General features: G+C 36.5%; 1 protein-coding gene across 1 annotated transcript in view; it reads left to right on the forward strand.

Annotated features, from left to right (window-relative positions):
• Window positions 1-25,655, forward strand: part of PLCE1 (phospholipase C epsilon 1) — a 122,259-nt gene that overhangs the window by 32,310 nt on the left and 64,294 nt on the right. The window contains 1 exon segment of the mRNA XM_080621890.1: window positions 8,744-9,029. Coding sequence (XP_080478016.1) covers window positions 8,744-9,029 — 286 coding nt within the window.

The raw sequence follows: 25,655 nt of genomic DNA on the forward strand, positions 1-25,655 counted from the left end.
ACCAGTTAATGAATATTAATATTTGGACACATCTGTGCTTGTTCACTCTTATGGCAACCTTCCAGTTGCTGTCAATACTGCTGCCTGTGTTACCAGGGTGAACTTGTCTGTTTTCCTGTGTCCTCTATTCTTCTGTGCCATGTTGCCCAGTTACAACTTACTCTGAAGAATTTGATACACAGCAAAAATCGCTGTTGCATAAGTGAGCATTATTGCTATGAAGCATGGTACTCTGTATTGTGCTCTGCCCTGGCACTGGAGGACCCGCTTCTTCCTAATAATTGAAGAGAGAGCAAAAGTTTGAAAAGCCTTTGAGAACAGGCACTGCAATGAGGATACTGACAAGACAATTGCTTGCTGCAGTGTTTTATTTAAATTGTTAGAACCTGAAGCTCATTTACAGAAAAGCAAAGGAAAACATCTGGGCCTCCCACAGTGGCTGTAACACTAGACCTTATTAGAAAAGCCATGAATGAGAGTTTGTTTTGAGTATGCTGGAACAAGCATTGACTCCTGTGATGACGAGATGCCTGAAGACCATATTCCTTTCCTGTGATGTGTTCTTTCCTTCGAATGTGCAAGGTGACTGGGCAGACTCTGCCGCATGCTCTGTCATGCCACAGATGCCCTGCCCTAGGGAGGTCACCTTACTTTTGACTCAGTAGATTTATTCCAGGGCAGTGAGGGCATACGTATGGTGTTTGCTTTCACTTACTGCTTACAATTGCAAATTATGCAAGCAGATAATTTTTTTTTAAATCACAGTCTTGTTAGATGCATTGAAAAAATACACACAATGCAAGCAAAAAAAGCCCCCAAACAAAAACCAACCAACAAAACCCTCTTATTTCATTTTGCTATATTTCCTTTCTCCTGATGACTACATTCAAAGCATCCTCAATACAGTGATACTTAAGGTCTTTCTACCTCAGCTATCTACTCAGAACCTCTTCCCCTTTTTTTTTCCTAATGCTTCTATGCTGGTGGGCTGCTGCCGTAAACAAACGTTTCCATTTCTTGCATTCTCAAAGTTGCTCCTGGTTTCATACTTTGTAGTGTTGATCACCACCTCTGAGCCACACCACCCTGAATATGCCTGAACTACCCTATAGTAAAGAGTGCATTTGTCACTGGGCAAAATTGTAGTGGTAATAGTTACTGTGTGTATGTATTTTGAGCAAGGTATTCTCCCTATCTGTGCCCCCCAAAAGCAACAGTAATCCCAGTATGCTGTGAGGTACACTTCAGATTGTTCCATGGCACTGTATTCTCCTATTTTCTAGGCATTTTTTTCAAATACAAAACAGCATTTCAGCAGTCTAGGGATATTTTAAGGAATTTTTCCATTACGACAGTATTATTTCAGCATTCAAGATACTCTGTTTAGGCACCATGTGAAAATACATAGAACAAGATAGGAGCATATTAAGTTCTAGAGGGTGCTGTTAACTCCTGACGTTCCGAGCAGTCTTTGCACAATTAATGCATTTCACTGCAAGTATGTATTTATAGATCCAGCTTTCTTGCTAGTGAATTGCTGCTGCAGCTCTGAGATTACCTGCATACAGATCGCCTGAGGCTATTTGTCATCCTGACATGCTGTGGTGGATGGTGACCATATCACACTGTGCCAAAACAGTCCTTTACTGCTATTTCTTAAACATAAATGCAAACCTGCACCACATGGCTATTCCAGGAGAAGTTTCTTCAGGTGATGACAGTTCTTTTTTTCCTGTTGGTAAAGCTGCAGGCAAGCTAGATGACAAGTGCTATTGGTGAAACTGAAATGAGTTCTGCTTTGCAGAACAATCGTTGGCTTGCAGAGCCCGCTGAAGGGTGACATTCAAATACATCTCCAAAAACTGTTGAGTGTGAAGAAGGCCATCATGATATGTAACCCTTTATTTTATTTCTTTTTAATCTGGGATGGTTGTTAATATTTAAGAATGTTGCTTGTTAGCCAAAAAAGATGAATCATGAGATGCTGGAAGAGGATTTGTGGGAATTTTTGAGTTTGACCCCAACTTGTAAAGCTGTGGTTCCTTCCAGATAGCTGTTCTCACATTTGCCACTGTGCAACCAGGGAGAAACTGTGCAATGGAGTGTCGCAGGAAGACAGAAATCGGAGAAGCTTGAGATAGGTGGTGAACCTCATGCAAATTTGAGTGGCAGTACAATTTGTTAAAGCTTGTGGATGACCATTTGTCATCATCTGCTTGATCTTGAATAGTAAGTAGGAATGGAATTTAATTGACCACAGATTTTATCGCTTGCCCTACTTGTCTTTTAAAATACCGGAACTTAGTAAGACACTTAGCCAAAAATTTGATCAGTTGTTCTGGTGTGTGCTTATTTGGTCACAGGCCGCAGAGGACCACCAAGAATAAATGTCTATCTTTTGTACTCCAGATACTGGAAAAGACTTACAAAAAATTTCTCAAAAGGGTTTTTGAAGGCCTCACCTATTTGTTTGCTGACGTGAACAAGACATATTGGTGAACAGAGCTGAGAAACAGTCTTGACACAACAGACCTTTCTGCTGTTCACAATACCATCTCTGTCAGTCATAATATCCTTCAGCTTTGAGCAACCTGCATAACTGAGATACAGAGCTCTGGCATGTCTTCTTGAGAATCTTAAGTACATGAGAGAAAGAAAGACAGGTATATAAACTATTCTAGATGTAATAGAAATGTATTCAGTTCTCATCATTGATATGTAATCAAAAATTGTTACGACAGATTCCAGTTTTAGAAAATCCATGAGTTAAACATTTCGTTTTTCCTGAAAATCAGAAAAGTATGCATACTAAACTTGTGGCACCCTCTTCATTTTCTTCGAGGAAGGTCTTGTAGAGATGGTCAGTCTTCGATGTTTTTAGGTGCAGAACATTTGCAGTGATACACATTTGAACCTAATGGTCACCTCCAGTCTCTAATGCTGTTATTCTCTCAATTTTTAAAAAACGTACTTCTGTAGATGGAACCCTTGGAATCCATGCTTAGTGCATAATGCAAAGCTTCTGTCCTGAAACAGAATAATGTTCTGTAAATAAAACACAGTGAATTTACAAATTTGTTTTAAAAACCCCAAAGTGTTTGTATATATTTGCAATTTTGCCAAAGGTTTGGCTTTCTGCAGGGGAAGTTTGAGTCATAATGAAGCTGCATACAGATGCTTGTTAACTTGCTGTTCTGTATTAAAGATCTGTTTCTTTTAGGAATGTCTTTAGTCTACATTTTATTGCAATTTAAGTAAAACATTTTTCAAAATTTTTACTTGGTGACCCCACCAGTAGCAATAGAAAATAAAACATTTTTGCTGTAGCTTTTGAAGTTCTCTTTTATTAAAAGGTTTTTTCCTGTTAACATTGCAAACATCCATCCAAGCAGAATCTGATTTCTTCCTGTCGTCTTAGCCAAATTTTGTAATGAATTTCTCTTCAGAGATGCCTGAGCCTTATGAGAGCACAGAGAGGAAGTTGATGAAGGAAGCACCGTAACTAGATTCTGTAGTGCTGTAAGCAATAAGCATGCCCAATCGAGTAAGCCTTCTCAGAAATGGGATCTCTGGCAAACACACTGCTGAGAAATGGGTAGCTTAGGACAGAAAGCTTGCAGTGCTTTTTCGGAGTTGACCTTCAGAGCCCTATCCCAAGTGTCTTTGTACCTGTAATGTTTATGTAGACTATATAGTTGTAAAGGAAAAGTGGAGAATGGACTGTACAAAATATTGGGATTCATTCCTATTTTTGCACAACAAGAATTATTTTTGAAAATATGAGACAGATGAAAAGCAATCTCTGTAATTATTCTGTATTGGTTTAGAAATCTAAGAGTTCGTATGACCTGACTTTAAATCCCAGAGCAGTGGCAAACCTTTATTCATATTGGTCTGTCTGATTTTCAGCATTTCTGCAAATCCCAATTGACAGTTGTTTGTTCCAATGTCTTTGAAAATCAAGCTACAAGTATTTGAATTAAACTGTTGTGGAGTAAATACATGTGAAAGTGATTGGAACAATCCTTGGTCATGACTTCCAAGCGATCACTATTAGCTTCATTTGGTCAATATTAATGAGGAGCTTCTTCTGAAAAACCTGCAGTAAAAGAAAGAGAGCCATCAGAATTTGCTCATTTTAAGGATTTTTTCTTGGAACAGAGCATATTTGGAAAGAGCAGTGTTTCCTGTGATGTTAATAATTGTGTTCAAGCTCATATATTCTGTAAAATCTTTGTGTTTTCAAAGTAGATATTTAAGTGATCTTCAAGACGTACTGTCCTGAGAGTTATTACTTGTTAATATACCATTCTGGTTTCAGGCGTTCAAAATTACTTTAAAAACATGCAACAAATGCAGGCTTTGTGTTGCAGGAATGCTGCACATGAGCTGTTGGCAGCCCTTTCTAATAGAAATGCTCTGTAGCTAAACACACACAAACACACACACTCCTTCCTCCCCCATTTCTGTGTTTCATTTTGATTATTCAGGTTATATTAATCGAGGTTGGACAGATGCCGATCAGAAACAATGTAGTGAATTATTAAAGCCCCATTAGAGTCTATTTTCTGTTGTTTCTGTAGCATAGTAGCACTAAGCATAATTTTTCGTGTCTGTTCTTTAAAATGAAATTTCTGGGTACACATATTCTTTATATAAAGTTAGAGAAATTAAGTCTCCTTCCTAATAATAAGAATTTTCAGTCTGTTTTTAATTCCAGTTTTTGGGTTTTATATGTGCCAATCAGCTGCTAGTTGTTTGGCAAAATGATAACTTGCCCCCAGGTTCTAAGCTAAATACCTGAGAGAGGGAAAACATGAAGAGAGAAACAAATAAAAGATTACAGTAAATAGGAAGAGATATGTGTAAGTTTAAGTAAGAAATTAGAACAATTATTTTAGCAAGCTGCAATACCCAGTATTTCCAGTACAGCAGAACCTGTAAACTCCAGCTTCATTTTGGGGGAACATCTGTCTTAAACTGTAGAACTAAGAATGGCTGTAGTGTTTAGGTTTCTGCCACTTTTACATAGGAAACCTACAGTAATGTCTGTGGAGAAAAGGACATAATAGAGTTTGCAATTGTAGTGATGATTAAACAGAAGAAAAGATTATGAGAGAAAAATGTGGAATAGTTTCAGGGCCAGCATGAGTTGCTTGTTCTTATAGTTATTTTTAGAGAATGTCTTAATAAAATATGTTTGTTGTCACTGTAAGAAAGTTTTATTGCCTGAAGGTTATCAATAAACTAACTTGCAGAAACCCATTTTAAGTTACTAGAAGCAAAACTGAGTATTTTTTAAAGTAGAGTTTTGATGATTTATTGCATAAGTTACTAAGACCTGAAAAATATGTTTTCTTTCCATTTATTTTCCAAATATGGACTTTGTTGTAAAACTACCAGGATGGAATTCTGCCTAAATTTGATCTTTATTGTAATGCTAATTTTAATTGTTTTTCTTCTTTAGTATTCTGGAAAATTTTATATTGCTAGCAATTTATTTTCTTTTTACTTACCATTAAAATCTCTTAAACAATGGAAGAGAGTAAAAAAGCAGCGGTATATTTTCATTGGAATACCAGTGTATTAGTATATTGAGTTACCTGTTTCAGCTAATTTCTTATTTTAAAAGCAAAAAACAAAAAAAAAGAGAAAAGAAAAAGTATTAGAATGTATGCTTGTCTAAAGTAAATCTCGAGGTTTTATAATTGCATATAAATTTTACCATATACATGTTTAGTACTCACTACAGTGATATATATGAGAGTTCAACCCAAACTCCTTCTACTATGTGTCAGTACTTTGCAGTACTTAGAAATCTGAGATATGTCTAATATTGCAACACTTTCAGATCCAGCTACTGTCCTCAGTTTCTTGTGAGTTACAGCTCAATATGTAGTATGTGAGACAGCACAGCATCAGATTCCACATGACTTTGAATCTTTAATTTGAAATAGAAGGCAAGAGTGAATCAGGAGTGATACACCCTTGTGTGTCATTGTTTTTTGACAGGTAACTGTCAGTTTAGTGCTGCATTTCACTCTTTTTGGTTCATATTAATTTTTAATTGCAGTAATCATTCCTTCCTAGTGATGTAGATCAATGTAACTACATCAACCAGAATGAACTGTAAGCCCTGGCTTGGAATCAACTTTTTTTTGTCTACCAGGCAAGATTAAGTTTCCCCAATTCTCTAGTGCAATCTCACCAAAAGGTGATTTTCCCTATCAGTTACCTGAGGGATATGTTCCTATTCTGATTGCTTCAAGTCTCTTCAGTGGCTAAGTATACACATTGTAAGTCTGTATTTTTTCCTAACCTCATCTGTGTGCAGCAGCAGTAACACATTCAGAGCTTTAACACATCAGAACAAACAGTATTTGAAAATGTTATGTGAAGCACAGAGTCTTTGGAGACAGCTAGTGCCCTGAAGTCTACTTTATACAAAAGAGATTAACACCATTATTCTATGTACAATCTCTCCAGCAAAACACTGTCGCCTATTTCTGTCAACAAATGGTTTCTTTGCTTTGGCAGCTGAAGGAAACGTTGGTTGTGTAGGCAACAGAACATGCCTTTATAAGTTACAGAACCAAATTTTAAAAATATTTTGGAAGGTAACTGCAGTTTTGAGAAGTTAGATTATTTTCATTAACTAAATATTTTTTTCAACAAGCCAAGAAGACTAATCATGTCTGTCATGTGTGACACACTCATAATCCTTGTGTAAGGCAGGTTCACTGTTTTACAGTACACCTTTTGGAAAGGTGCACATCCCACTGTTCCTTGCAGACACTCACCTGATTAAAAGGTCTGCATGTATCCTACCCAGATAACACACTTTCTAAGAGTACATTTTCTTTCTGAATAAAGGTGGAGATGAGCAGGGTTCTTAATGAGAGTTTAAGAGACCATTAAACTGTTGTATACCAAAGAAAAGAAGATAACGATGCTCGGTAAAGGTTTGCTATTTCTAGAAGCCAAAAAAAAAAAAAAAAGAAAATCTGGAAAATTTGCAGGGAGTGGGAAAAAGAATAGATACTACAGCATTTCACAGCATAATGAATCCCAGAAGCCATATTTCTAATGGGAGTGAATTCTGAAAGTCATAGGCAACATGTGAAAGATTTATTTTATGTTAATAAATGTATCAGTGCTATTTTTCAAATCACTGAATTACATTATTAGTTAATAAATTATTATATTTTAAATAATATTTGACTGGTTTCCCCAGTAAATAGTTAACACAGAAATAAAAGCTAAGAAATACATTCTTTAGTGAATATTGGATCGTATTTAATTTTGTCATTTATGGCAAAAAAAAAAATAAATAAAAATTTGCCATATTTTGAATTTAGTAGCTGAATCAAAGCTTCAGCTATTCTCAGTTTCTTTATCTGGATGAAAGAGCTACATCATTGTTCACCGCTTCTGTTTGTAACGGGTCAGGTACCTTGTGGAAGGAGGGCATTTGAACTGCTCTCACATACATGGCAGGGTGGAAGGCAGGTCTTAGGGCAGAAGTGGAAGTGTGTGCAGATCACTGTCAGGAGCCACTTCCCTCCTTGGTTACATGGCTGGGCATGTATGTGTCCTGTGGAGGTGCTTGTGTCTCCAACAGTTGATGTGCACAGGCTGTGCAAACAATTTCTTATCATTTGACTTGGTGCATGTGTGCTTGCATCATAGGAATGGATGAGATTTCTGCAGTTGGTGGATACCTGTATTTTATTTATGTGTGGAGAAGGATGGCATTGAGAAACAAGCCATTAATCACAAAAAACTGCCATTATGCCATCAGCTTATTTCTTGTGCGCATCTAAGGACCGATGGAGCAACCCCATGAAAATTGTCTCAGCACCTGTCCTGGTCACAATTATAATGATCTTTCCCTATGTTAATTTTTATTTTGGTAGTTTACACTTCATAATTACAAAGCACAGATCATTGAAACAAATTAATGTTAATCAGTAAGTCAGCATACAAGAATGCCAAGAATCAAGTCTGTCCTTGTATACTAAATGAAAAGATTTCTTTCAGATTCTTGCTTTGATCATTAAACTCTTTCAAGTAAGCAAACATTACTTAGTTGCTAAGCCACAGAGCGAAGTTCATTAGTGTGTTAACACAAATATCGGAAAAAGAGTACTAAACCAATATTAGATAGAGGACCTGTGAGTAGGCTGGAAGTAATGCAATGAGCATGACACCAGAACATTTTGAATGATTGCTCGCAGAGATTAAAACAATTTCTGTTTGCAAAAACACACCCCACTCAGCAAGAAAAAGTGCAAACCCTGAGGAAATCTGTTTTTCTGCTACTGATGTCTGTAGGACTTTACTGAAAGTACAGTAGATTTAATAGTCTTATGAATAACTTTGTGTGTGTTATTTATTTAGATGTTGGCCGGATGTATTGATGTGGCTTTTTTTTTTTTTTCCTCTTTGTCTAATGTTTATCCTTAAAACTGGTTTTCATTAGAATGCTCGTAGCCATAGAGTGAAAGCCAGAATGCCATCGTATTTAAATAGCCTGTTTAGGAACCCAACTCAAAATCCTTACAAAACAGTTTTGGATTAATAGACATTTCAGGTTTAATGCATAAATGTGGTGGTTGACACAGACCCTCTTTGCAAAGGCTGCTGAAATTGCAAGAAGTCACACTTGTCTGGAAGTTTTTGATGTTCAATTTATTATCTTCAGCCCATGAACTAACACTTCATGCTTTTGCATTCTTCACAGATCTTCAGTACAGTGAGAGAAGAAGGAGCAGAAGGCATTTTTGAATATTTTCCTCATCTTCTGCGAAAACTGCCAACATTTGATACAGACTGTACATGCAACGGTGATGGCTTTTGTGTAAAACCATGTGTAACAGGTGCTTACTGTCAGTACCGTGCCACTTTACAGAGGACTGCTCTCTCTAACTATATAACTGGTGCTTTACTAGAAGCAGCTACATCACTGGGAGCAAGAAGTGGTCTTTTAAATATCGTCGGAGGATCAACTGGAGGAACAATGCTTAAAGGTAATGAAGACAATTTTTTAAACCCTGCCCACTTCAAGTATAGGGTGTATTGCAAAATATAAAATACTACGTAATATTCTGTAGTTTATATACTTATATCTGAAGTCAACAGATGAAAAAGATTTTGATGTGTTCAAATATTTTCATTTGTCATCATTATGTGTCATAATGATTAGCTATGTTACTTTAATAAAGTAGAAATGCATGCAAACCTGAAAAGATTCTTATTACAGAACAGACACCTTTTCAGATTTTTTTTCTTTTTCTCTTTAGAAACATTCGTTTCTGCATCCAAAGTAAATGCCTAAGCCATTGCTGTTAGGGTGTTCCTTTGTATAATATTTCTCTTTTGCAAAGTGCTCCTGCCCATGGGCTGACTTGGTTCAGGACTTGAGAAGGGAGTAGAAACTCTACTTGGTTGTTATTTTTATCATTATACAGCTAACTGTCAGCATAGCAGTGTGTGGTAAGTATGTACCATTCATTACTGATTTATTGTTGATCTTTTCCCAGATCCACCATTTTTCTAGTACTGGATCATTTCAAATTATATAGGTATTGTTTATGTTGAAAATGCCTGTTGGAGGATGGATGTTATATACCAACTTTCCATGCTGATCATCATCATATGCAATAAGAATACCATTATGTGATTTAGTTTAGTCAGTTTTGGAAGTTAAATAGGACAAAAGCATTCTTGGTACAAATTCACTGCATTAAACCAGGGTTTTGTAGAAAATAGTAACTGCTTGTTAAATTCTGTTTTAATGAAAATGCCTAGAATATTTCCTAAGGTACTCAAGAATTTTTGGATTTATCATCATTTGGTATACTGTAACAAGAAAATGTAGTATCTCGGTTGTACAATTGTAGAATTGAAGCATGTGAATATTGTGGTTTGCCCAAAATTTTGCAGGAATATGACAAAATCAGTACAGAATTCTTCTTGAAAGTTCCTTAACTAGTGCAGCTACTGACCTCTTATTTTTACAGACAAATAATGGTGTAGTTTGTGCTTGGATCAGGTTGTCTTATTTTTATCCCTGAAAGTAGCTCTTTTCAGTTTTAATTCGTCTCTCTTTAGGTGTATCAAATGGCAGAGAGAGGCACTAAAATCGTGTAAGAACTGGTACAGATGGCAAACTGTAGCATCTGAGTGAATTTCAGTAGTACGTTGAGTAAGATCGCTGAGCTTCACGTATCCTCATCATCTGTAAGAGACAGAGATACGTACATTGCAGTGCCCTATTTTGGTAGGGTTTTTCCTTTTTATTTTGTTTGGGTTTTAATTGTTCTGGGGAGATGAGTGCTTTAGAAAAATAAACATGTATATTCCTGTGACAGCTCTGGAAAGCAAGGTTAAAAGAACTGAGTTGTGTATTTGCTGGTGCTGTGTGATGAACCTTCTTCCTACAGAGTGAGAGGACGGAGCACAGGATTTTGATGCTCCAGGCTTGATCGAGCAAGGATGCTCTGTCAACTGAGTACAAATGTCAGCCTCCCATGGGGCATGTTCCTGCAGTGCCTGAAAAGCCCAGCTGGTGACTGTCACTGTAGAGCTGCAGGCTCTTGAGTTCTGAAACTGGAACCAGCAGCAGTAATTACTAGCTCAGGCTCACTGACATGCTAATATAGCTCTATCTTTTTATGGAGCCTGAGCTAGTGACTACACGTGTGTTCTGTGTACCAGCACACTTGGCACTAGTTTGTTGCACTTCAGTTGTTGGATTCTGAGCTCAAGAATGTGAAATCTTAAAGAAATGGCCACGGTCTTGAACGTGATTTGCAATTCCATAGTCAACCTGTGTAGATACTAGAGATTTGATTTAGTGTAGTGGTCTAGGTATGATTTACTGTAATGGTCTCTGTTGAGGAAGCTTTAGGATATTGAAGTTTTCTGGATGTAGAAGGTTCATGTTCAGATAGAACTCTTCTTTTTCTCTTACAAAAATAAAGAAATCTAGTTTGTGCACCTTGGTTGATCACTAGCACACCAGTATGAAGGAGAATGAGGTTTTTTTCTGGTAAGAAAATCACAAGCCATTTAGAAATGTATAACTGAGACCAGTACCTTAAGTTCTGTCTGAAAGCAGTAGAAAGCTTATGCACAAGGGAAATAGAGTGGGTGAAGTACTGAATTCCACATTTCATGATTTCTGAATTGCTCTAAGGGGCACCCCAGGTACAGATTGCAGTATATCCAGTCTTGTGCCAAAGATATGTAAGCAGGATCTGTGTCAAGTAGATGTGTATCTTCCACCACGTACACCCATTCCTTAACTTTGCTATAAGTTAAGCTTCAGTACAGACATGAAACTGTGGGCACAACTTGACAGTGTCAGCTCTAGGCAGAGTAATTATTACTGCACTTGGGATGAGTTTCAAGACAGTTCTTAAAAAGTTTCAAAGGTGGAAGTGAATTTGTTTGTTAAAACCAGTTTGTATCAGCCAGTCTTGAAAAGATCTTAAGGGCTGTTGGATTTATGTCTGGACCAGACATCATTCCACTACTTTTCTTTCAAAATGTTTGCAATTTCTGGAGATAAAGTTCAGCAGTCTCTTGCACAATCTGTTTAAAGAGGAGCCCATTACTTTAATGGGGTGTGCCCTTTATGATTTAAAAGGAAGAATTCTCAAAATCTTTATATACTCTGTAGTTAGGGATTTTGCGTAGTATTTCCCTTGGAAATAGTGATCCTGCAAACAGAAAGTCCCTAATGCTGGCATACCCTCCTGGTTTCATGTCTCCCTAGCACTAAGCACATCACAAAATTCTTCATGTTCAGTCCTTCAGGAGTTATTTGTGACCTATGCAATGAACCATACAGTCACAAGTGGTCTAACTCCAGGAAATACTGTTCCAAGGTTTGTTCAGTAGCTAAGGACCCTGAGTGCTCTCAGTCCCCAGGGCTATGATGGTCTTGCGGGCAAATCAGCTGCCAGTGTTGTTAGTTTGGAGTAGGGTTCCAAGCATACCAGACCTCAGAAGCCAGAATTCCCAGTCACGTGGATGTGGGACTGAGTCTTTAAAAACTCGTGTAGGGCCTGCTCTGTAGGAGACTCTTCTCTGGGGTCTGAGCAGTGAACCTGCAAGCCCTGCTCTCGGATGGCTCTCAGAGCTGTCAGGCTCCCAACTGAGGAGCTGCAACTCTGGTCCTGGTAGCACAGAGACAGTCTGAGAATGGACTCCCGGGAACTACAGATGCCTGGAGTTCCCACAGCTGGTTAGTGACATTCACATCCTTGTCAGCATCTTTGTTACTACAGAGGACATAATTTTCACGTATGAACACTGCACACATTTCAGCTGCACTCTTTTAGCTCTCTGTATGTAACTCAGAATTTCTGGTTAGTAAAAAGTTTTGAGAGTGTCTTTCAACGGGATTTGGATTGAAACCAGATTTCTTCCCATAGAAAGGAAATCCTGCTTCTCAGCCTGCTCTGTTTCTTGCAGATTGATTGTTACAGAAGTTTGTTCATAGATGTGAATGGGCCAGAACTTTCTCTGGGATCATAGTTGAAGGCTCAGTTATTGTCACAGTTCACGTGGTGTTGTCATTTTCATGCAGAAAGTGAAAAAATGTTTGGGGTCTGTTTTAATCCTAAAGAAGGAGCTTGTGAAAATATTTGTGCTTTGTATTTGACATCTGCATCAGAGTTATTGTTGGAAAGAAACTTGTACCCTTCCTTTCCTGTCCCCTGCCCCCTGTTCTACACCCCTTATAGGGGTAACTTCTGTAGTTTTGTAGCCTAAGGAAAACAAATTGGAAGGAAAAAGAGGTGTCTGAGGATGGAGCAGACTGCAAACGTTTTGTATCAATATTCTTTTCACTTTAGCATCTTTCAAAGCTGATCAAGTCTGATGCCACTTTCTTAAGTGATATAAATCGGACTACACCCTTGATCGCTGTTGCTCATTTTCCAGAGAAAGCTCACTGGGAACTTATTAAATAGACAACAACAATTTTGGACCAAGAACAGAAGGAAACTGATTTGTCGTTAACATGGAGACAGAGTGCATTTATCTTAAGAAAACCTACTGCCCAGGATTCAGAGATCAGCCTTTTTCTGTAACTAGGCTTCACCATCAGCAAAGATTGGGCAGCAAACAGGCCCTAAGTTGCTGTGGCTTTTCCCACTTCTGTTTCTTGTACCCTTTGCACAAGGCTTGTTATTACAATACTGGGGAAATTCCAGGATCCCTGAAGTTGAGGCAGTTGTCTGACAGCTATATGTCAGAGTCATGGGCGATAACAGGCTTTATGCACACAAATTTAAGAAGGCCAGCATGATTTAGCTGATCTGTGTTTGGGCCCAAAGGTTAAGACCATCTAAAGTGAGGGATAAAGGCCAATTGAGCTGAGATTAAGACCTGAAGTGACAAAACATATCTCAGGCTGAGAATCTAAGGTAAGAAGATGGGACAGGCAATACAATGTAGGAGAGGAAGTCAAATCTAGGAGATAAGTTAGGCAGTAAGTGGACAATTTGCCCTGGAGCAAGGGTGTGAATCAGGAAACCAAGAATTTCATGCTACTCTTTTGGCTTCAGGACATGGCTCAGAAAGATCAAGAGCAAGTGCAGGTCACCTGGTTAGGGGCAGAATTAAAAGTGACATGGCAGAATGAAGTCTGAGATGGCAGAATGAAGTCTGAGATGGCAGAAAGGAGAAAGATTTGGGAGGACACTGTAGCCAAGCAACACCTGGAACTGTCTGGAGCTGACTACAATGGTTATCTCTGTAAACTGGCAGAAGGGAAAGATCACTGCAGTCAGTCTCCTGGACCAGTCACCATCTGGTCAGGCCTGGTTGCAGCCAGGTTGGTCGCAGCAAGAGCAATAGGAGAAGGACTTAAAGGAGGATCGTCGCCAACATTAATTTAACAAAAACTTCATTTAATCCGACATGTTTAATATGTTGTAGGCATAAAGAATTAATCTGCCAGCATAGCCAGTCCTCTTTCTGGGTTCAGTAAGGTATATTACTGCAAGATGAAAGAATACATAATCTATCTAGGCATTAGATTGAAGTAAACTAGTGTAACTAATGTAAATAAATGAAAAAATAGTATTTTCATCTGTAAAAGTACTCTTTTGGATGGAACAGATATGATACTCATGGTACAGGTGAATGATCCATACATGACTTTACAGATCTGAATATCCTAACCGGTGTAGAGAGCTAAGCAGTTAAGAAACAGAACTGAGTTCTGGGTGGTTTTGTATAGATTATGGTTCCAGTAATATTATATGGCAGTTTGATGGTCCTTTGACTTGCGTAACTGAGTTTCTGCTTACAGGAATATTTTTGTTGGTAGTCTATAGCTGGTGTTTCCACCAGCAGAAAAAAGAATAAGGAAGGGAATGAAAGACATAGTAATGTCTGTGGATGAAGGCTGAGAGAGCAGAAGTTTGTACAATATTATGTTAGTTTTAAAATAAAATTTCTTATTTTTTCATGAAGAGTAATTAGCCTTCAGAAAAAATCAAATGGGATTCAAAGTGCAGATAGTTAATCCCTGAGCTACTTATTATTGTTTATTATTTTAAAGGTCTGAACATTTGTTTGAATGGGCCTTGTAAAAGTAGTGTCCATGGGAACTTTTAAAGTGTAGAATGAAACTTTTTTGGTATGTTTATGTTAGCACGTCAATCATAGAGAAAAAACCCAAGGACCTCAAGATGACTCAAGAGTCATCCCGAAAGATTCCCTTGAAGTTTTGTTTCTAGGAAACAAATTAGAAGAAAAATCAACTTTTATAGCATAATGCTGTTGTATTTATATCCAGACACTTCTTTTTTTTTGTTAAATTCTCAGATATACTGTACAGTTTTCTTTGTAGAATTGAGAACATTCTGATTGTTTTTATCTGTAGGTTTTTAGATATATGCTTTTATAATTAGTGGAAAATTCCTTAGTATTGACCCTATAATAATAAGAATTGTTTAATCTGATGCTTTATTTTATATTTTTGCCTGGAGATAGTATTAATAAAATTGATATCTATAAATAAAATTAATTTTTAAGTTCTGTACTGTATTCCCACGGAGGTCTTGTATTATCATACTTAGCATGAATTCTTCAGACACCTAAGTGTAGTGGTTTTCATGTGGGAGCTGGAAGCATCACTGAATTCTTCCAGTTAAGAAAGAACATGCTGGTACTGTCAATGAAAAAATAATGGTGTTTTGGCCAGGTTCCATGATCGTTCCTCCAGTAGAGTATCTTCAGACAAGACGTATATTCACCAAATAAACAAAGTGACTCTGAGTGTACTGCTCACATTCCAGTTCTGCACAGACCACTCTTTCAGACTTCCTGGGGAAATGGAGAAAGGATTCTTGTGGCAGTGTATTGTTTTTCAGTCTTGTGTGCTCTAGCAAATTTCATAACTAACTTTTCATGATGTAGTCCTGGTGCTTTTAAAAGTGATGTAAATTGTGTGTAGACAAGGCTAAGGTTAGAATGAAGAAGTTATAAAAATGCTGAAGTATGATATTAACGGTTGCTGGGATCAAGGCAGAGTTTTGGTGTCTACTTAGTTTGTGATCATTGATGCAGTCTGAAAGGTTCTGCTGTCTTCTTAAGTCCCCTTGTTTGTAATTTCTTTATGGTTAATCACAGTTCTGGAAGGCTCTGGGAGGTTTTCTTCTTCTTTGCCTCTCAAAGAAACTTTTTTGGATTGTTGCCTAGGTCATAGCCCTTTGTCCCATTAAAGCTAATGCTATTGCCTTTTATTGGCGACTCTAGTGCAGAGTGCATAATAGCTGTAAAGGTAGGGCATTTGCTAATAAAGGAACCCATGTTGTGGTTTTTGTAATTCTTTGCTGAAGTTTCCTAAAACAAAACTAAATCCGTTTATTACTTTTGGCCTGTTTAAACAACACTGATATAAATATAACTTGTACAAAAGCTTGGGTGTAGGCTAACTTATTTCTTAATACATTTCAAGACGAAACTCCAGCAGAATTTAAATTGCTCTAGTTTGTAACTCTGCTGTCAAAATCAAATGCTTGTGGTCTTCACAGGATATATGCTCATTCTTAATTTCTAAACTTTCTTCCATTCGAATCCCAGTGTTTCAACTTTTATCTGGGGAGGGGGGTAACCTGACCTCTCAGTGAGCCGGCCAAATGCATGTCTTCTTCATGGCTTACACAAGGCACGTCAGTTATGCATTTTGCCACAGTTTGTAGCTTTAAACTGAGCAGCTGTTGCCTGACTGTTAGTTTAGACAAGTGCAGCTTGCAGACTTTTTGTCGTATTGGAAGTACCTGTTCTTCTGGCATTTCAGGAGGAATCTAAGGTTCAATGGACGACACATTTGCTGGTAAGATTTGCATTTCTGTGGCCCATAGTACTTGGTTCTGATTATATGTAGGTAGCTGAACAGTTTTATTTCCAGAGTTAGAAGTAGATTGAGAGGGTAAGGGTTCTAATCTAATGTTGGATCTATAATGCCTATATTTGATAACAGTGCTTTAAGGACGCTTAAAACTGTTGTTAGGTGGAAAATGAAGGATTAAATATAAACAAAAAGAAATAAAAAGCCCTCTCTGTCTTCAGTGTGTATTTTGTATTTCAACTTGCTCAAAATGGAATGCGATATAAATATCTATAAGTAATCTAGGTATACTTTGCATTTATTCATTTCACATTGTAACTATTTTGATATCAAATTATGATGTGGATCATTCCTGTTTTTCTTATTCTACAAAAATAAGTGACTGTCATAAAAAACGCTGTACAAAATACGAATGTGAGATACAAAGAACTTTTTAAAAAGTACTAGGACCAGGTAAATATTTTTTCCCCTGGAGTTTAAAAATTACTCAAATGTTGCAATTTAGTAACATACTTTTCAATGTAAATACACTCCTGCTATTTTCTCGAGTAATATTTTATTCTTGGATCTTCAGTACACAGCTTATAACTTGTAACCAGTTCATGTTTTGTGGATACTTAAGGCAGTTGATTTTTTTTTTCCCTTTCTGAATGACTGAAGTGCATAGCAGCATGTAAAAGCAATGTGTTGCTACTAACTGGTCATAAAGAAACACCTATATTTACTTTCTTTTTTCCCAAAACTGGCATGTGTAACTTCAATGAATGTCCATAAGATTTTACCCTGTGAAAGGAATGTCTTTTATGTGCTAACCCTCCCATTTCCCTAATCTGGCTGTTAGCAAAAGACTATGACAAACATTCACCATTCAAGAAGATAGTATCCCATTGCAACAGGAAGATTGTATTGGTTGTCAGCACCTGTATTTTCACTTCAATGATTTAGACAACACTGAAAAAAAAAAGGGCCTGATATCAAGTGTACCTGTATTAATTGCAAAATAATGGTGGTTTTAATCCTTTTATTCAGACAGTGATAACCAATCTGAGATACATCTAATAGGATTACAAGAAATAGAGGGGAAATTATTTTAGTTAATTTCTGAAATATTAAAGTTATGAATTCGGCTCAGACCCTGCCTTTGACAGGGCTGTTTTGTGATATTTTATTTAGCTTTGATTTGAGGTAAAATGGTGCAAGCATTTTCTAGAAAATAAGCTGATATGAGAATTTTTCTTAGTGCATAATTTATTTAGATTTTTTTTAAGGCAATTCACATTGACATAGTTTTCTAATGTTTAAGTATTCACTTTGGAAATAGTTGTTATGTATAAAATGCATTGCTGCATATTTTAATAATTCTGAAATAAGGAAGTTACCAGTGAGATCTATCAGGTGCAAACTGAAAATAGTTTGCCTTCAAAATATCCAACAATAAAAGAACTAGAAATACAGTTTGATGCTAAAAGTACCTTTAATTGCTTCTTGTGATTTCATGCACATCTTCTGCTTTCTTTATAAAGCGTTCAGTTCTTAGAGAAAGGGGATAGATCTGATGTTGCTGCATTAGTTCTTCTATCCTGCCCCCCCCGCCCCCCCAATTCAATTTCTCTTTCCTCTGACATTTTGGAGTAAAGCACAGATACATACCTTTTGATTTAACCATATGGTGCCTTCTGAAAGCATTTTTTTTTACTGTTGGATTTGGAGAAGATTTGTTCTGAAGTTGTTCACTTGTATTTGCTCTTTCAGAATTAAATTGCAAAGCTCTGCAGAGAAATGGAACAAAAATTTCTTAAACATGGGTTTTTCCTTGTAAAAGTGGAGTAGTTTCTGAAGTGTCATAAAATGTGTGACCTTTTCTAAAAATTCCTCCAAGATGTTTTTTTTTCAGAGGGGAAGGGGATGGAAAATCAGCTATACCTGAAGCCATAGAACTACATGTTTAGTTGTTGTTTTTTTTTTTTTTTTCCTGCTACACTTTGTTTTGTAGAATATTTGTAGGTAATACTAACATTTCCTACTGCCTGCAGCTATGGATCCGCAGCCACTGGAACCATACTGAGACTTCTGCAAATCTCAGAAGGGCAAAATGTGCCAAATGTCCAAGTTTATTTTCATGTACCCAACTATCCTGAGCTGTACAAGGTCATGATAGAATTTGTAGGTTAAAGACTTGGTTGATATTTTAGAGATCTTTAAAACATCATTTTTATCAGTGAATAAATTAAACACAAATAATATTAACAAAAAACACAGTAAACCATTATGGCAATAATAATTCAAGCTAAGAAACCAGTACAGTGACTAATTTGAACTCAAAAAGATGGGAAAAATAAAAATGGTTAGTATGGTCAGCAAAGAATGCCTTTGCTGTATTTGCTGAGAAGAGTTACATCACAGTAATAAATTCTGGTTTTGTATCAGGGTAGGCACTTTCTTGACTGAGAAAATATAATTAATATTTTATGAGCTTAATTATGTTGTCATTTGTTAAAGCACCATGAAACAGTTTCGTTATTACTTAAGTTTAATAGTATTGGTTGTCTTTAAGATGACATAGGATTTTGCATGCAAGTTTAGTGTTTGGGAGGAAAAAACTTCAGGAATTTTCAATAACCATATATAGAATGAATTGCTTTAAAAAAGACATCAAGGAAAAACTAAATATATTTAAAATTCTTGTCTGCAGGGATACAGTTAGGAACTGTGTCTATAACTAGGATTTGTATTTGCTTCCAAGTAACCTGGGGGGCAGCAGGGGAGCAAAAGAAACAGCCAAGCCTCCACGCCCCAACCCCAAACTGCTTTTGAACATCAAGAGGAAAAAAGTCTTGGTTTGTTTATGTTGGATTACATGAGTTAAAAAGAACAAATGTAGATTAGTTTCAGAATAAAGAATTAATCCTTTTTATTTTGATAATGCCATTTTTACAAAAGCTATCAACTGATTGGCCAAAATATTTGGATAAGCTCAATGTAAATTCATAACTATTTTAGTCACACAAATAGGAAATAATTTAATCTAAAATTTTGTGCAGAGATTCAGTGTTTAACATGCTTACTTTTGCAAAAGTATTCTCTTCAGAAAAATTCTTTTTATGTATACAATTTTTTTTATAGAACGTAATTGCTTTCTCTTGTGTTTTTCATGCCATGTAAAAAAGCATGAAAATGGTAGTTCTGCATTTACATTTTATTTGACTTAGAGCAGACTTTTACAGACTAAGTTCCTGCATACTTCATATCTCTCTCTGATACGATTGAAAGTTAAAGAGCTTCAAGCATGTTGCATGTCACAAACAAAACAAACCCCTGATACTTGCATAGTTTGGAAATTAATTTTTTTTTTTTTTTTAAATATCTTACAGGAAAGGGAAAGCATGAGAAGAAAAGAAATTTAAAAAAAAAAAGTGATCGCATGGATGATGTTACACCAAATTTTAAGACAGGAGGGCAATAAAAGCGTGTTGTTTGCAAAAGTAAAACAGCTCATAGAATTGCAAAGCCTAATGTGAATGGAGACTTCTAGCTATAGCCTGACATCCTTTTAAGATGTCATTTACTTCCACCCGGTTGTCTCTGTTTTAGGCTCAGTAGTTGAAAGGCAGCAGTGCTAATGTAAAGCCTTAAGAGGATGCCTTAGAACTATCATCCACGTGCAGAGCTCTTTCCAAGTGGTCAGTGATGCTTGCAGTCAGAGTGGGTGACCTATTTCCAGTTTGAGTTTGTCATCAAGAACCATCTGTTTGTGCTTGTTATGCCTTTTTTCTTACTGATTAAAGTCTTTAAATACTAGCTTATTACCCCTGTTAAACATGCTTACATACCTACTATGGTCAAGTCACCTCTCAATCCTCACTTCATTGAACTGAATTTATGCATTTCTGATCTAAATCTTTTCCTCTGGGTCTCACTATTCAAGCCTGCACAATTGTATAGCTCTCTTCTGCATGCTCTATGACTAGTCTGTGTCTGTAAAAGCATTGACAAGATAGTAGATTGTTGGTATCATTTGTGATTTATGTGGGAGGACCTTTATTGCCACATCCCCCTCCTATAAACTCATACAAAACATTTGAGTTTAGTGGCCCTTCTTACTTTTTCTGAGCCATTGCTGTTAGGAAAGCAGAACTCCATCCCATACACAGGATCTGAACTCCGTGTCTAGCATGCTTCCTATTTCCAGAAGATCTAACCTTTATACACTAATTTGACTACTCTTTGCGTTACTATTAAAGTGATACTTGATGGTTTACAAGGTAAAATACTGAACTGCCATATAACATTACTGGAATCATTTGGTTTGAAGGGGGCTGTGCCAGTCATTTGATCCCAACTCTGTTCAAAGCAAGGCGGGCGTGTTTTATTTTCCAATTTGTTTTGATTTCTCACTGTGTGAACAATATTGTTGATAAAGTTGGCCCTAACCCCATTTCACACTTCAAACCAGTGTACAGGTAGCAGTGGCACCACAAGGAATGGAAAGAAAGAGAACTGTTAATTTTTAGTATGTATTTTCAGAGGAGGAATTAGTTGCATTTGAAGTTTTCAGATTAAAGGAAATACCTTAAAATCTGAGGAAGACATCTCAGAAGATAGTAATTTTGAGAGGCGTTTGGACAGCAAAATTATTAAGTTTGAAAGTTTTCATGTTAGAAAAGGACCTCCAACATTTTCTAGTATAATCAGCTAAAGCTAATGACAAAGACACAATTCATTAAAAAGTCTTGTGACTGTTTAGAAGAGCTTTTGTGTAGTGAGTGTATTAATCCTGTAAGAACCAAATGGGATAAATACTTTCATTTTTAATAGATAACTAGTAACAACAGTATAATACATGTAGCTATGCTCTGTTTGTTTGAACACAATCTTGTGTAACTGTACCTTTGTTTTACCTTATGCTAAATTGCCAAATGAAATGAACTAAACAAAAACAATTACAGAAAATAATTGCTTATAGCAGAATTTAGTCTAGCAGAACTATAGCAGTTCACTAGGCGGGCTGTAAAAAAGCTTAATGGATAAATAAGTATTTAAAGCATTTATATTTGAGGTAGGAAGAAGGAAGTGATATTGAGGCAAGTTGTAGATGTTGAAATCTCTGCTATGAAGTTAAGGTTGATTTAATGGTTTGTGTAGTCTGTTGTTTTGTTTCTTTCAGTTTCCACATATGTGCTTGCCCTGTGCTCTGCAGTCTGCTGTATTCCACTAATCTCTCTATGGCTTAAACTCCTGAGTCATTCAACAGATTTTGGTTCGAAGGCTAAATCATGCAGGCTCCTCTACTCTGTAATTTAAATACACCTGAAGGAAAGGAAGCAAATCTTTTCAGCTTTGACTTCTTGGAAGTTCTTATTATTGTGCTGAGTGATTTTCATTAAGCTACATAATATTTTGCTTGTCTCAGGACTATAGATTCTTTCTTGGACTTCACAGTTTTATTGAACATACCAGCATTTCCACTGAGATTGGATGCATGCTGTAGAACAGCTTTTGAGGGCATCAGTGAATTTCAGCATGCAACTTACTAGGTTATTTTTTTGTGTTTTAAATGTATGCTAAGAGCTTTAGTTGTCTACAGAATGCAAATAATTATTCCACAAATAGATAAATCCTTTTGAGCAGTTATATAATCACAAAGAATAATATATTTCCTTCATGTTTACTGTGTTTCCATATGTAGACTTCTTGGCTATACTGCCAAGAAAAGTATTTGTTTTGATGAATGCTCTTTCTGTCATAGTTGGACAGGTTGAACATGAGAATCTGTTGCTAAAACATGTATGCAGCTTTTGCTTTTGACCCGAGAGGTAACTAGCTCAATGAGTTCCATGTTAAACTGCTAAACTGCTTCTCATATATAACTTTACAATTTTACAACCCCAGTAAATTCTGAGTGGCCCTCAGTAAATTCCATGGACACCTGGTAGCTCAACAGGCTGTTTCTGCTGCGCGGCAGTAGTGGCTCTCACTGAAGTGGTGAGGTAGCTCAAGATGACTAGGTCCTTCAGTCGTTGGTATAGCCACCTGCATTTGATGTGTTCTGTGTGTCAGTGAAAGGACTTCGATCATATCTACCTGGGTGTTGCTGATTTTTTTCCTTTTAAAATGCCTCCCAGCATCATTTAAACTGAGCTCCTGGTGCAGTCATTTGTGATTCCAGAAACCTTGCTAAAAATAGCTGGCTAGTCGCAATACTTTCTTAAAAGAAATACTGAAATATAACACAAACATGACAGTATGATACAGAGTTATAAAATCATGTTAACCTTATATAAGAATAATACATTAATTTCCTTTAGTTTCCCATCATCCTCCTCGTGGGAAAATCTGAGCTTGTTTAAGGATGCCTGCTATGAACCCTTTTGAAAGCTTTCTGGTAATTGGTGTAATTAGATGTTTGCATTAAAAGATACCTTTTAAAATTATATTTGAAAATGACATTCTAAAATGGGGAATAGCTTCTTTCATTTAATTTCATAAGATCATTCTGCAATTATTTTTCTTTACTCAGTAAATTTAGCTATGATAATTGCTCTTTACTAAATAGGTGTTGTACTACACTGGAAACATGCATTTTAATTGTACTTAGGAAAAAAAGTGAAACTAGAAGTAATTAGGATTACCCCTAAAATAATAGATTGCTGTGATTCTAGGCAGAGGGATTGGTTATAGGTTTTGCAAGTTACAGGGGGAAGTAGTCTACACAAGAAAAGAGCTGAATTACTTCCCTTCTGAAAAAACACTACAGCAAATATTTCATTTTATTCCTCTACAGTTACAGGCTTTCCTTTGCTCAGGCTGGTTTCCTGAGTTATAGTTTAACCCTACATGAAAAATACAAATTTTCTTAGTAATTTCTTAGTCTGGGTGAAGAAAAACAGATACCCTAATCCACCACAAAATAAACAATAAACATGTATTAGAAAAGCCTGTGCTTTTACTGTACTGATCCTTTTTGCATGTTGTGTATTATAGTTTTATACCTGAGATCCTCTCCAGGTGTCCTCGGCCACCTGCACTGGCAGACATTCTTACAGGTTCCCGTCAGGTAGTGTGCATCTCCAACTGCTTGTTTCTTTGGTACTGCAGAATGTACGTGGAAGAAACGTGTTACATTACTGTGATATTTTACAATTTTTATTTTAAAGTATTTGTTAAATAACAAACTTTTTGACCTGAGAGCACTTGTAGAACTTAGCCCGTGATACTGTATTTTTCGAAGAAAGAGTAAACCCCACTGTAGTTGTCTTCACTTAATATACCTTTTTGTTGTTTTTGTGTTTCCTCTTCATCACAACCAGTTGATGTTGAAGACATTTATCAGTAGTTAAAAATCGTTTTTAAGCTAAAGTACCTTTTACATTGGCTACAAGTATAGTCTTTTAAAGCATATATGCTTAACTCAGTGACACTATGACTATATAGTCCTATAAATGCCTATATAATCCAACATTGCTTTTATGGTAGTTCATAATGTGACTGTTTTATTAGCTTTGAAGACAGTCCACATTTAACTCCAGCTACAAGAAAAAAGATGGGTGATATATACAACAGTATAGTTCAAAGTAGTTCAGTTGGAAGGGACCTACAATGCCCATCTAGTCTAAGTGCAATAGCTAGTTTTAATTTCTCTTAATCCAAATTCAACAGATTGTACCTGTGTTTATCTAGGAATATATGTAAGGGTTACAGCAAGGACATGGGCTCTGATTTTACCTCTGTGTTTTTGTGCACTCTAAATAGACAATATTTTGCATGCAGAAACAAAACCTGTAGTAGAACAGCCCTGGGCGTTTGGGGGTAGAGATAGTTGACCACTGTGACAGCGCACATGTGGGAAGAGCCATGCATCTGTTGCATAGCATTCCCAGTGGATATTGTAGCTGCAGCCATGTTACTGATTGAGTCATTGTCAATCATGTATTCGTTTTCACATCTTAAAAATTCCCCCTTTTTTTTGACTAGTTCCAGTGAACTCATCTTGAAATACATCTAGTGAATAGTATGTCTTAAAATACTTGTATGCTATTTCTGTAATAATGAAGTGCAAGTGCTAAGTGGTTGTGATTTAAGAGTATTATCTTTGCCCTTCATACTGTTGTGAAACCCATCAATTTATTTCCAGTTCATTATTCTTTTCCATTTTTGGCAGATCTTTTTTAAACATCTGTGTCCTTGGTTCATTCATTTATTCTTGTATGAGTGAGTCTTCATATTTTCCTCTACATAGTGAATTTTGAGCTTGGAGGTAGAATTTCTGCACAAAGAAATAACTATTTCCTTATAGCAATATAGAATTCACTGTTGTTACTAACACTTTGTTCTTATTAACTCTTTGTTAAGTAGCTTTATAAATTCTGGTACATGCTATAAAAGCACTTTGAAAGGCCTTAGTGTTCTTGTGAGGTTCTTTCTATATTCCTGCTATTTCAGTACTTTCTAGTTTTTTCTGGGATTTCATTTGATGCTATAAATGCAAAAGAGAGAAGGAGCCCGCAGTTCAGTCTGGTTTTCAAACTGGAACCTTTTGCCATTTCCTAAAGGAAGAAATGATTTTAGGAGTAAGTGGTTGTTGTTAGAAGCACTCCATATCCTTTTGTTTGCTGAATTCCGCTATGTCAGTTGGTTCATGAGTCAGGATTTTGTTGTGTATAATTTTAATTTAATTCAGTTATACCTCAATATGATTGCTGCCTTTTTTAAAAATCTTCTCCAGAGGTTCATAACTCTACTCAACAATAAAATCTCAGCCTTAGTAGAAATATGTGTGTGTTATAGTTTCATAGTCATCTATTTCCAGCGAAATTCTATTCTACAGGTGATTTCTACCTTTTTGTTTTTTCCTTTGTGCTGTAGAAAACTATCTTTTCACGTGGTCTATTGTGATGACTTTCTGCTGCTTCACCAGAGAAGATTACCTTCTCCAATGTCTTGCTATTACCATGATCAAATTAAACTCAAAACAGGTATTCTCAAACTAGCTGTGGAGTTTGCTGTTTCTGTTCCAAACATGAAAAAGATCTTGTGTCCGAAGAGTGTGGCCGTAACATTACGTGGTCTAATAAAGGATTATTTTACAGGCCCCAGGCAAAATTCATCTTTTCTTCAAGTCATCACCTGGGAATCTTCCTTTGCTCAGAGTATTATCTTCTGCTTACTGATGCTCAGGTCATACTGTACCCTGTAGCTACAGAGCTCCCCTGTTAATAATAGCTCATATTGCTGCATTTAGAGATATGGAGGGAGACCAGGTGTGTCTTCTGATTCTTTGATT

This window comes from Psittacula echo (genome assembly GCF_963264785.1).
Source record: "Psittacula echo genome assembly, chromosome: 6".
In the NCBI taxonomy this organism is placed as follows: domain Eukaryota; kingdom Metazoa; phylum Chordata; class Aves; order Psittaciformes; family Psittacidae; genus Psittacula; species Psittacula echo.